This window comes from Aquarana catesbeiana, linkage group LG05 (genome assembly GCF_042186555.1).
Source record: "Aquarana catesbeiana isolate 2022-GZ linkage group LG05, ASM4218655v1, whole genome shotgun sequence".
NCBI classification, from domain to species: Eukaryota; Metazoa; Chordata; class Amphibia; order Anura; family Ranidae; genus Aquarana; species Aquarana catesbeiana.
In genome coordinates, this window is record NC_133328.1 from 135,269,988 (window position 1) to 135,282,125 (window position 12,138).

The following is a 12,138-nucleotide window of genomic DNA, read 5'->3' on the forward strand; positions in this document are numbered from 1 at the left end:
TACCCCTGATCAGATTGTTGAATACAAAAGCATGCATGCTTCAAGTAAGCTCACACTGAGACTGCTTAGTTCAGAGTCAAATTAATTTCTGTTTAATATTTCCACTTCTCAAGACTTTTATACAGTTCCATTGAAGATTGAGATACGTCAACAAGACTGGTGCATACAAACCACAAATATAAAAATACAAATATGTGACAAAATTTTGGCTTTCAGCTGATGCACATTTAAGGAAGTGAATCACTGGTTTTGCAGCATTCTCTTGATCTTGCTCCATTGTGTTATGCTGTTATACTCTGAATGTATTCTGGGAAGCAGGCGCAAACTTTTTGATTTACTCTTTGCAGTCAGTCCAGTTCCTAAGCAAGCTTTGAGCTTTGCAGAATATCTGTAAATGTCTTAAGGCTTAATAAGCATAGAAGCTGAGTTTATACATGTTAGGTATATAAAGCAGGTATTGGAATAGACAGTTCACCATGATCACATCCATTACACTCACTAAATCACTTTGTCTGTTTGCTTCCCAGGTTTCCTATAAATGTGTAATTATTGTTAATTATTACTACTACTACTTAAACATAATGGGGAAACAGATCAGTGTTGCATGGCTGGAACAGGAAGCTATCACATTTCACTTGACCGAAAAAAATAAATAAATATTTCAACAGGTGTTGTTACTCAGCAACCATACTAAACAAATGAAAACCACAGGCAAGAGAGTATAAAAGAAATGCAAGAGGGAAATGTAATAAGGTAATGTACTGTAATTCGTAATAAAATGAGGGAAACATAAACACTAAACAGGTATCCTACAGTATAGAAGGCTAAATCATGAAAGCAAGGTATTTTTGTAGGAATTTGGAAAATTATGTTTTATTTTAGTAAGCTATATTTAACACAATTTGTTAGAAAAAAATCAACACAAACATAATTGTAGATTTCTACCTATAAAGCTTTTGTAGAGATTATGCACTAGCCATGGTAGCGCTGATTTTTTTGTTTTTCAAAATTAGTGCCAAGTTGTAGCTCTGGGAGAAAGAAGCAAGTCAATTAGAGGAAGAGAGGAATAATGATTCTGGGAAAGCCTGACTACAGATTGTAATTTGTGGCTGTGGTACAGAGAAGAGAAATTTGGCAACTATATAAAAGCATAAATGCCTGCAGACTGAAAAAAAAAGTTTGATTTAGTTAACAAATTTAAAATCATTAATGTTTCAATCATATTTTGAATAGTTTTAAAAAAATCAAGCTTTTACTCTAAAACAGATGTACAGTGCAAATTTAAAGTGGAACTGTAGTGTGGGTGAGCAGTGGCAGCTCTTGTCATAATGTGCAAGTATGTATAACCATGTGATACTCCTTGTGCTAGCCATCCTGAGACAGTATATTGTGGCCCCAGGCTCTTGGGAAGAGTGAGAGAGCCTGGGAACCATGTGGTGGGGTTCCAGCGGGGTGCCGGTGGGGTGCCTGCTGGGGGACCACACTGCTAATGCTGGAAAGTGATCAAGGGCCAAACAGTCACCTGGATTACTTTTATATATTAGAGCAGCGAGAGAGATTGATGTGGTCCAAGGCACCATAAGTAATTGGCCTCCATCCCAAATTTAAACAAAGAAGAGGGAAAGTTTGGTCGTCAGGACTTTGAATAAGGCCAATCACTATATAAAGTAAACATGTGGAATATAAAAGTGTTACTTTTATGGGTTCCAACAAAAAGGGGGGAGTTTTTTGGGGGACTATGAATGAGAGATGTATACCAAAGAGCAGTCTTGGCAAAGAACATTTTATTATACCTTGGGAAATCAAATACAGCATGCTAAATGACACAAAAAAGGCATACACAGAATCGCATACACGCAGGGCATGCTAAAAACCACAAATATATATTAACTTAGCATATCATAAGGTAAAAACAAGTCCTGTACAACATGGGCCACTGGAAGGGTTGAATGGTGTTGAAAAATCTATAGTAAAACAATATAATAGACATAAAATCATCTGTATGGACATCATGCAGCTATGTAGTCCCGACGCGTTTCGTTGGGGTATACCAACTCTTCAGGGGCGAGTGCAATGGTGATCTATAAAGAAACATAACCATATGGTATAATAGTGTAACTGAATAAAAGGAATAAGTAATGAGTGTAAGGGACAGGATAGACATCCCCATAAATACTCACATCAACTGCATAGATGTGAACAGATGTGAACAGAGGATCAGAGCTGTTAGAAAGGTCTGGCATGGGAGCTGAGGTAGAGAAACGTGGACAAGCAGGGAGCACTGGGGATTCACCAAGGTCAATGTGCAAATGTGGGTGATGGTGAGCCAAACTTCTGTGGATTGAGATCAGTAGTATATATTAAATGTACAATATTTTTGATGAAGAGTGTGAAAAGCCCATACAACAGGTCAGGTGAAGGGAAAAACTGAGCATAGATGAAAAAACAGATACTCAGAAACCCCAAAGATGAAAGAGAAAGAAAGAAAGGAAGGTAAAGAAAGGAAGGAAAAGAAAATTATATCCTAGGTGACAGTGGCGGAACTATAGGGGTCGCTGCAGTCGCACTTGCGACTGGGCCCTGCCATTCTGCCGCTGTGGGGGCCCAAGACCCGGCATCTCCCCCTGCACCTTTGGCTTGCCATTTGGAATGCAGTGGGGGGAGGTGGGAGGCAGCGATCGGCAGCTCTATTGTTCCTGTGGGCGGTGGGATCTCCCTGCAGCTTGTAGTTCTTCCCAGTGTCAGTGTATACAGTGGAGAGAAGAGGGGAGGGGCCTCTGACCCGGGCAGGTATCAGTTTCACTTTCAGTGAGTCGGCTCTGCTTGTACACTGCTGCTGATACATGCCCGGGTCAGAGGCCCCTCCCCTCTCCACTGTATACACTCCGGAGAAGAACTACAAGCCACATGGAGATTCCCCTGCCTGTGGACACCATAGAGCTGCTGATCGCCGCCTCCCACCTCCACCAGCTAGGTACATGGGGAACCTCTTGAAGGAGGGGGGGTCAACAGTCTGGGGACTCTGATGTGGGGGGGCTTTCTGGGGACATTAATGTAAGGAGGGGCTCTCTGGGGACCCTGATGTAAGGAGGGGCTCTCTGGGGACCCTGATGTCTTGGGGGGGCTCTCTGGGTACCCTGATGTATGGGGGGGCTCTCTGGGGACCCTGATGTAAGGAGGGGCTCTCTGGGGACCCTGATGTAAGGGGAGGCTCTCTGGGGACCCTGATGTAAGGAGGAGGCTCTCTGGGGACCCTGATGTAAGGGGAGGCTCTCTGGGGACCCTGATGTATAGGGGGGGCTTTCTGGGGATCCTGATGTATGGGGGGGCTCTCTGGGGACCCTGATGTAAGGAGGGGGCTCTCTGGAGACCCTGATGTAAGGAGGGGGCTCTCTGGGGACCCTGATGTAAGGGGGGCTCTCTGGGGATCCTGATGTATGGGTGGGCTCTCTGGGGACCCTGACGTAAGGAGGGGGCTCTCTGGGGACCCTGATGTAAGGAGAGGGCTCTCTGGGGACCCTGATGTAAGGGGAGGCTCTCTGGGGACCCTGATGTAAGGAGGGGCTCTCTGGGGACCCTGATGTAAGAGGGGCTCTTTGGGGACCCTGATGTAAGGAGGGGGCTCTCTAGGGACCCTGATGTATGGGGGGGCTCTCTGGGGACCCTGATGTAAGGAGGGGCTCTCTGGGGACCCTGATGTAAGGGGAGGCTCTCTGGGGACCCTGATGTAAGGAGGAGGCTCTCTGGGGACCCTGATGTAAGGGGAGGCTCTCTGGGGACCCTGATGTATGGGGGGGGCTCTCTGGGGATCCTGATGTATGGGGGGGCTCTCTTGGGACCCTGACCTAAGGAGGGGGCTCTCTGGAGACCCTGATGTAAGGAGGGGGCTCTCTGGGGACCCTGATGTAAGGGGGGCTCTCTGGGGATCCTGATGTATGGGTGGGCTCTCTGGGGACCCTGACGTAAGGAGGGGGCTCTCTGGGGACCCTGATGTAAGGAGGGGGCTCTCTGGGGACCCTGATGTAAGGGGAGGCTCTCTGGGGACCCTGATGTAAGGAGGGGCTCTCTGGGGACCCTGATGTAAGAGGGGCTCTTTGGGGACCCTGATGTAAGGAGGGGGCTCTCTGGGGACCCTGATGTATGGGGGGGCTCTCTGGGGACCCTGATGTAAGGGGGGCTCTCTGGGGATCCTGATGTATGGGTGGGCTCTCTGGGGACCCTGACGTAAGGAGGGGGCTCTCTGGGGACCCTGATGTAAGGAGGGGGCTCTCTGGGGACCCTGATGTAAGGGGAGGATCTCTGGGGACCCTGATGTAAGGAGGGGCTCTCTGGGGACCCTGATGTAAGAGGGGCTCTTTGGGGACCCTGATGTAAGGAGGGGGCTCTCTGGGGACCCTGATGTATGGGGGGGCTCTCTGGGGACCCTGATGTATGGGGGGCTCTCTGGGGACCCTGACGTAAGGAGGGGGCTCTCTGGAGACCCTGATGTAAGGAGGGGGCTCTCTGGGGACCCTGATGTAAAGGGGGCTCTCTGGGGATCCTGATGTATGGGTGGGCTCTCTGGGGACCCTGACGTAAGGAGGCGGCTCTCTGGGGACCCTGATGTAAGGAGGGGGCTCTCTGGGGACCCTGATGTAAGGGGAGGCTCTCTGGGGACCCTGATGTAAGGAGGGGCTCTCTGGGGATCCTGATGTATGGGGGGGCTCTCTGGGGACCCTGATGTAAGGAGGGGGCTCTCTGGGGACCCTGATGTATGGGGGGCTCTCTGGGGACCCTGATGTAAGGGGAGGCTCTCTAGGGACCCTAATGTAGGGGGGCTCTCTGGGGACCCTGATGTAAGGGGGGTTCTCTGGGGACCCTTATGTATGGGGAGGATCTCTGGGGACCATAATATAGGGGGGCCTCTAAGGACCCTGATGTAAGGGGAGGCTCTCTGGGGACCCTGATGTAAGGGGGGGCTCTCTGGGGACCCTGATGTAAGGAGGGGCTCCCTGGGAACCCTGATGTAAGTGGGGCTCTCTGGGTACCCTGATGTAAGGAGGGATCCCTGGGGACCCTTATGTAATGAGGGAGGCTCTCTGGGGACCCTAATATAGGGGGAGGCTCTCTAAGGACCCTAATGTAAGGGGGGCTCTCTGGGGACCCTGATGTAGGTGGTGGATCCCTGGGGACCCTAATGTAGGGGGGCTCTCTAAGGACCCTGATGTAAGGGGAGGCTCTCTGGGGACCCTGATGTATGGGGGGCTCTCTGGGGACCCTGATGTAAGGGGGGGCTCTCTGGGGACCCTGATGTAAGGAGGGAAGCTCTCTGGGGACCCTAATATAGGGGGAGGCTCTCTAAGGACCCTGATGTAAGGGGAGACTCTCTGGGGACCCTGATGTAAGGGGAGGCTCTCTAGGGACCCTAATGTAGGGGGGCTCTCTGGGGACCCTGATGTAAGGGGGGTTCTCTGGGGACCCTGATGTAAGGGGAGGATCTCTGGGGACCATAATATAGGGGGGGCTCTCTAAGGACCCTGATGTAAGGGGGGGCTCTCTGGGGACCCTGATGTAAGGAGGGGCACCCTGGGAACCCTGATGTAAGTCGGGCTCTCTGGGTACCCTGATGTAAGGGGGGATCCATGGGGACCCTTATGTAAGGAGGGAGGTTCTCTGGGGACCCTAATATAGGGGGAGGCTCTCTAAGGACCCTGATGTAAGGGGGGGCTCTCTGGGGACCCTGATGTAGGTGGTGGATCCCTGGGGACCCTGATGTAAGTGAGGGATCTGCATTCAGATATGTAACGATATATATATATATATATAGGTTGCTGCACTTAAAAACTTCTTTGCTTTATTTCACAATATCTTCAGGAGAGATTTACAAAGCAAGTATAATCCTTTCAAGCAATATCTACGTTTCGGGCTAGTCAGCTTACGCCCTTCCTGAGATCCATTGAAGCACATCTGAAGGTTTCATTCCAATCATTCATTTAAATACAGGTTTAGTGAAGTACTTCACATATGGAATCAATATGGCTAATTAGTTCAAATCGCATGCCATTTAACATCTATATATGCATATGTTTCTATAACATTCCATTAAAGCAAGGATAAGCAGCAGGTGTCAAATCTCTCATTCTCCTCACTCACATTATAATATATTCAGAATACCTATAAAAATGCAGGAAAATTGTACATTTATAAGTAAAAACAAAAAGATATCCCCATCATAAAGTTATTTTATCTGGCTACTTTTAAATGCTTATTCCAACAATTAAACAAATAAATAAAGATCCAAATCAACATTTAAGCCATATGGAGCAATCGTATTTAAAAAATGTATCCAGTATACTTCTCTTTTTCTTAGAATCAATTCACGGTTGCCCCCCCTCCTATTTTTCTCAATCCCTTCTAGGACCATATATTTTAATTGTGATACATTGTGGCCAAATTCCAAAAAGTGTCTCGTCAACGGTAATTGGGTTAGTTTATCTTGTATTGAGTATTTATGTCTCACTATCCTGTCTTTTATTTTTTGTGTAGTCTCCCCTACATAAACTAAACTGCACGGGCACTTTATGGCATAAATTACATATGAGGATTGGCATGTATAGTAACCCCATATGGGGATATTAAAACCCCTATGTGGATGTGTAAAGTATTTACCTTTAATCATAGAGTTACATTGTATGCATGACAAGCAGGGATACGATCCCAGGTTTTTTGGTCCCAGAAAGGTTAGTTTGGCTGCTGCAGCCACAGGTTGATCAGATTTAATCAATCAATCTCGTATCGTTCTACCTTTTCTATAGGAGAGCATGGGTGGATTCCAGAATTCCTGTACCATGGGGTAACTGGATCTTAAAAGATTCCAATGTCTTTTGACAATTTGGTTGATTTTGTTGGAGAAGGGATGATACTGCATAATAAAGGGGATTCTCTTGTTTTCCTTTCGGGGTGATCTCTTATAATCTGTATGAGGATAATCGATATTAACTAAAGCTTGTGGGTATCTTCTACTAGTAAGTTTGTTTTTTATTTCATTAAGTCTCTGATCACAGCACAGCGGGTCACTCACGATCCGCTGTACCCTCATCATCTGACTTTTTGGGATGGATGAAAAAACGTTTGGGGGATGAAAGTTATTAAAATGTAGCAATTGGTTACGGTCCGTGGGTTTTACATATAAGTCAGTAGTAATCTGCCCATTGTTTAATTTAAGTAGAGTATCAAGAAAAGAGATCTTATTTTTACCAATTTCAATGTTAAACTTTAATCCAGGTACTAAATGGTTAATGTATTTATCAAATAAGTATAGGCTTTCCATGTTACCATCCCATATAGCGAAATTATCGTCCACAAATCTGTACCAACATTGGCAATGTTTTAAAAATAAATCATTGACATAAATAAAGGACGTCTCTATCATATTCATAAATGCGTTCGCATATGGGGGTGCAACATTTGAACCCATCGCTGCTCCGTTCAGTTGCAAGAAATGAGTATCCCTGAAAAGAAAATAGTTCTCCTCAAGAGTAATTTTCAAAAGGTCAAGCAGAAATGAAATTTGTTCGGTTTTATAGATGCCTGATTGAATTAACAATCGCTGACATGCCTCTATTCCTAAATCATGTGGAATAATAGTAAATAAACTAGAGACGTCCCATGATATCAGGATGGAATCTGGTGACAAGTTTATATCTTGAATTTTTGACAAAAAATCAGTAGTATCTCTTATAAATGATTTAGTGTTTAATAGCAATGGTGTCAAACACTTATCCTGGTATTGTGCTAGATGTGTTGTCACAGATTCCATCCCTGATACAATGGGATGTCCCGGGGGATTTTTGGGGTCTTTGTGGATTTTTGGTAACATATACAGTACCGGTGTAACCGGATATTCACATATCAAAAACTCCATAGTTTCATCATCAATGATTTTTTTGTTTAACTGCCTTAGTTAAGGTTGTTTTTATCCTTTTTTGTACTTTAAAAACTGGACAGAAATCAAGTCTTTTATAAGTAAGAGTATCACTAAGATGTTTCATAACTTCATTTTCATACATGGATGTGTCCATTACCACAATAGCTCCCCCCTTGTCAGCCGGCTTGATAGTGATATCACGGCGGACTGACAAGGAGTTTAACGCTGCAATCTCATCTCTATTTAGATTGTGAGGTATATGGTCTCTCTTATCTCTATCACACAAACATTTTTTTATGTCATTTTCCACTTTCTCTATATATACCTCTACAGCAGCACATGAAGTGGGTGGTACTTTAGTGCTTTTTGGTTTTAAACCCATGTTTTTGATTGATAATTTTGATAATTCTTTAATTGTGGCAGTGGATACACCAGAATAGTACGCTTTAAATCTTAATTGTCTAAAAAATCTATATAAATTCTGTTTAAGTACAAACTCATTCATTTTCTCTTTAGGGCAAAAGCCCAAACCCTTATTCAAAACACTTAGTTCAGTTTTAGACAAAACAATAGAATAAATGTTATGTACCAGGTTTTCATCTAATGTCTCTGGCGGTTCTGGCTTCTGGTGGTTACACCCCCTGCTGTGTCTTTTCTTTGTTCGCCGACCGCCCCTCCTGGTCTGGATTCGGTCAGGTTCCCTGGTAAAAAAGGAGTAGTTGATACACTGGTGGATGATCCAGTAGATGTCATAGAGGAGTTTGAGCTAGCCAGATTTTTACGTTGTATTTTTCTGTAGCCCATTGAATGGTAATATGTAGGATCAGTCCAATTGTAGACACGATCATTTTTATAATCTTCCCGATCTCGTTCAAGTTTTGTACGCTTACGGAATTGAATATTGGTGCAAAATCTTTCTAATTTATCATTATTAATTTTCTTGAATTCCTGTAGTTCCTCTTGATTAAAACATTGTTGTAACTGCCTTTCAAGTTCAGCAATCTCCTGCTGTACGAGAGTCCTCTCTTGTTGCAAAAATTGCACAGTTAATGTCATGATATCAAAGGAACATTTATTGAGGATCTGGGCAAATTTGGTTTTAAAATCCTTGTTCTGTGAAAAGTGGGTTGGAGTCAGACGAACCCTCAGCCCTCTGGGTATCATTTGTAACTTATAGTATTCCGCTAACGTTACCTCGTGGAGTTCCATGGTGATGGCTCTTTGCATTAGTTTCTCCATTTTTCTGGTAAGTTGTATAGAGGAGGATTGGGTCAGAAAATCCCTGGATCCCACGGTGTCAGTGAAGATCCTTGAAGCTTCTGTTTCAGAGAATGAGTATGAGCCACCTGTTGCCATCCTTGCAATGATTCCTTGATAGTAGCTGGTGCTTGTTCCCAGGGGAAAATATATTCACTTGTAGAGGAGAACCGCACTCTGCTTACAGTTTAGTGCCAGCAATCAGGTCTTCCCACCGACCTTATATATAGAAAAAAAGTCCAAGAGGTTGCTGCACTTAAAAACTTCTTTGCTTTATTTCACATTATCTTCAGGAGAGATTTACAAGCAAGTATAATCCTTTCAAGCAATATCTACGTTTCGGGCTAGTCAGCTTACGCCTTTCCTGAGATCCATTGAAGCACATCTGAAGGTTTCATTCCAATCATTCATTTAAATACAGGTTTAGTGAAGTACTTCACATATGGAATCAATATGGCTAATTAGTTCAAATCGCATACCATTTAACATCTATATATGCATATGTTTCTATAACATGCCATTAAAGCAAGGATAAGCAGCAGGTGTCAAATCTCTCATTCTCCTCACTCGCATTATAATATATTCAGAATACCTATAAAAATGCATCAATGTATCACAATTAAAATATATGGTCCTAGAAGGGATTGAGAAAAATAGGAGGGGGGCAACCGTGAATTGATTCTAAGAAAAAGAGAAGTATACTGGATACATTTTTTAAATACGATTGCTCCATATGGCTTAAATGTTGATTTGGATCTTTATTTATGTTTAATTGTTGGAATAAGCATTTAAAAGTAGCCAGATAAAATAACTTTATGATGGGGATATCTTTTTGTTTTTACTTATGAATGTACCATTTTCCTGCATTTTTATAGGTATTCTGAATATATTATAATGCGAATGTATATATATATATATATATATATATATATATATATATATATATATATATATATATATATATATATACATATACATACACATATATATTATATATATGTGTATGCCCGCCAAAGTGTATGACTTTCCTTACTTAGCTGCTATGGGCTCTAGCCCGAGATGATCTTTTGTAGACCTAGCAACGCCACTGGTGGGGGCCCTTCATGGTTTCTTACATCGGGGCCCTGAAGATTCTAGTTACAACTCTGCTGGGTGAGATAGTGAAAGAACCAAAGAGAATCACGAACAAAGTGCTACTGGTATAGCTTTAGCACTTTGTTCATCATTCTCTTTGGTTCTTTGACTATCTCACCCAGGATATAATTGTACTTTACTAAATAGAAACAATAATAATAGAAACAATAGAAACAATAATAATAGAAACAATATATTCTATTTGCAGAATGGTGCAAATCATCATGTTCCAACTGCCCCATATTGTGTCAAAATTTGTATTTTATAGAAGCATTTTCAGAGAATATTTTTTACTGTGATTCTATTTAAAGTAAGTCATACTTTTTTCTGCTTTCTGCATTAGTTACATTGCTATACTGGACATTAGGTCTTCTGAGGCAGGATGATGAGGGGAGACAACTTTCTAATTAATCAAGTGAAAGACATATGCTGTAAATAGCAAACTTTAAATATCACAGTCAGCACACTGGGAATTTTTCTAATAAAATAGGAAAGTTATGATCAATATGAGGTTCAAAGTAAAAGTGTAATTTGGAAGTAATAAGAAGCTTCATTAGAACATTTTAATGATCCCAGCAGATAAATTTTGCATTTAAATCAATGCTTTACTTCCACAAAGAGAAGTGCTGCTAAGCTTCATCGGATGAGACAAGCAGATTTACATTTACTGAACAGCTGTGGTTTCTCGACTATTGACCTTTCCAATAAGATTTGGTTAAAATTACATTAGCTGCAGCTCTAGATTTGTACTTTTTTGTTTCAGCAGTATGCTTGTATTTAATATGCTGATTTGTTAATCTATTTTCTTTTTAGGTACTTCATTCTGGTGCCTATTGGACATTGTTCCCATAAAGAATGAAAAGGGTGATGTGGTACTTTTTCTGTCATCATTTAAGGACATTACAGATACAAAAATTAAAATTGCCCAGGGAGAGAAAAAAGAAGGTGTGTATCTCTTTACTTTTATTAATCAATATGACATGTATACATATGACATATAGTTTTGATTGAAAAGCTTACTAGCCAGCAACAGGGTAATACGCAACTAATGCCGCATACACACGATCGGTTTTCTCATCGGAAAAAGTTATGACGGCTTTTCTGAGAGGATTCCGCTCAAGTTTGCCTTGCATACACATGGTCACGCAAAAGTTCGCTGAAATTACGACCGTGAAGAACGCGGTGATGTACAACACTACGACGAGCTGAGAAAATGACGTTCAAGGCTTCTGAGCATGCGTCGAATTGTTTCCGAGCATGCGTAGGGATTTTGTGCTTCAGAATTGCCACAGATGATCGCATTTTCGGATAGGAACTTTTCCCGACCGAAAAATTGAGAGCATGCTCTCAATCTTTTGCTGGCTGGAATTCCACCAGAAAAAGACAAATGGTGCATACACACGGTCGCATTTTCAGATGAAAAACTCTCATCGGTCTTTTGCGGGCCAAAATTCTGACCGTGTGTACGCTGCATTAGTCATCTAAAATAAAGGAGCCAACTAAATATCAATGCTTGATTTTTGTAGGAGGCATGTTTCCCGCTGGAAAGTTTTAGATGCTCCAGCATGGAGGATGCCCTTTCCTCCAGAAGATTATAACTATGATCACTATGACAGAACCCATAGCAGGGAACTATTTGAGCTGTTTTTGTTTGGTGGGACGGTATCCTGCCAGACTCAATATGTAATGCAAGCAAGTGAAGAAGTGACTCCCAAAAAGACCACAGCTTTGGTACATCCATTTAAAAATGAACACCCTGTGATTATCCTACATCATGTCCATACTGCACCTAGAAAGAAACCCTCTTTTTCTTTTCTCTCCTAAGTACAGCCTCTTTCATT

At 42.8% G+C, this 12,138-nt stretch overlaps 1 protein-coding gene across 2 annotated transcripts in view; it reads left to right on the plus strand.

The window, feature by feature from the left end:
- Positions 1 to 12,138, plus strand: part of KCNH8 (potassium voltage-gated channel subfamily H member 8) — a 1,076,212-nt gene that overhangs the window by 605,308 nt on the left and 458,766 nt on the right. For both annotated transcript variants that reach the window (XM_073630214.1, XM_073630215.1), the window contains exon 3: positions 11,111 to 11,242. In XM_073630214.1, coding sequence (XP_073486315.1) covers positions 11,111 to 11,242 — 132 coding nt within the window. The remainder of the gene's footprint in view (positions 1 to 11,110; positions 11,243 to 12,138) is intronic.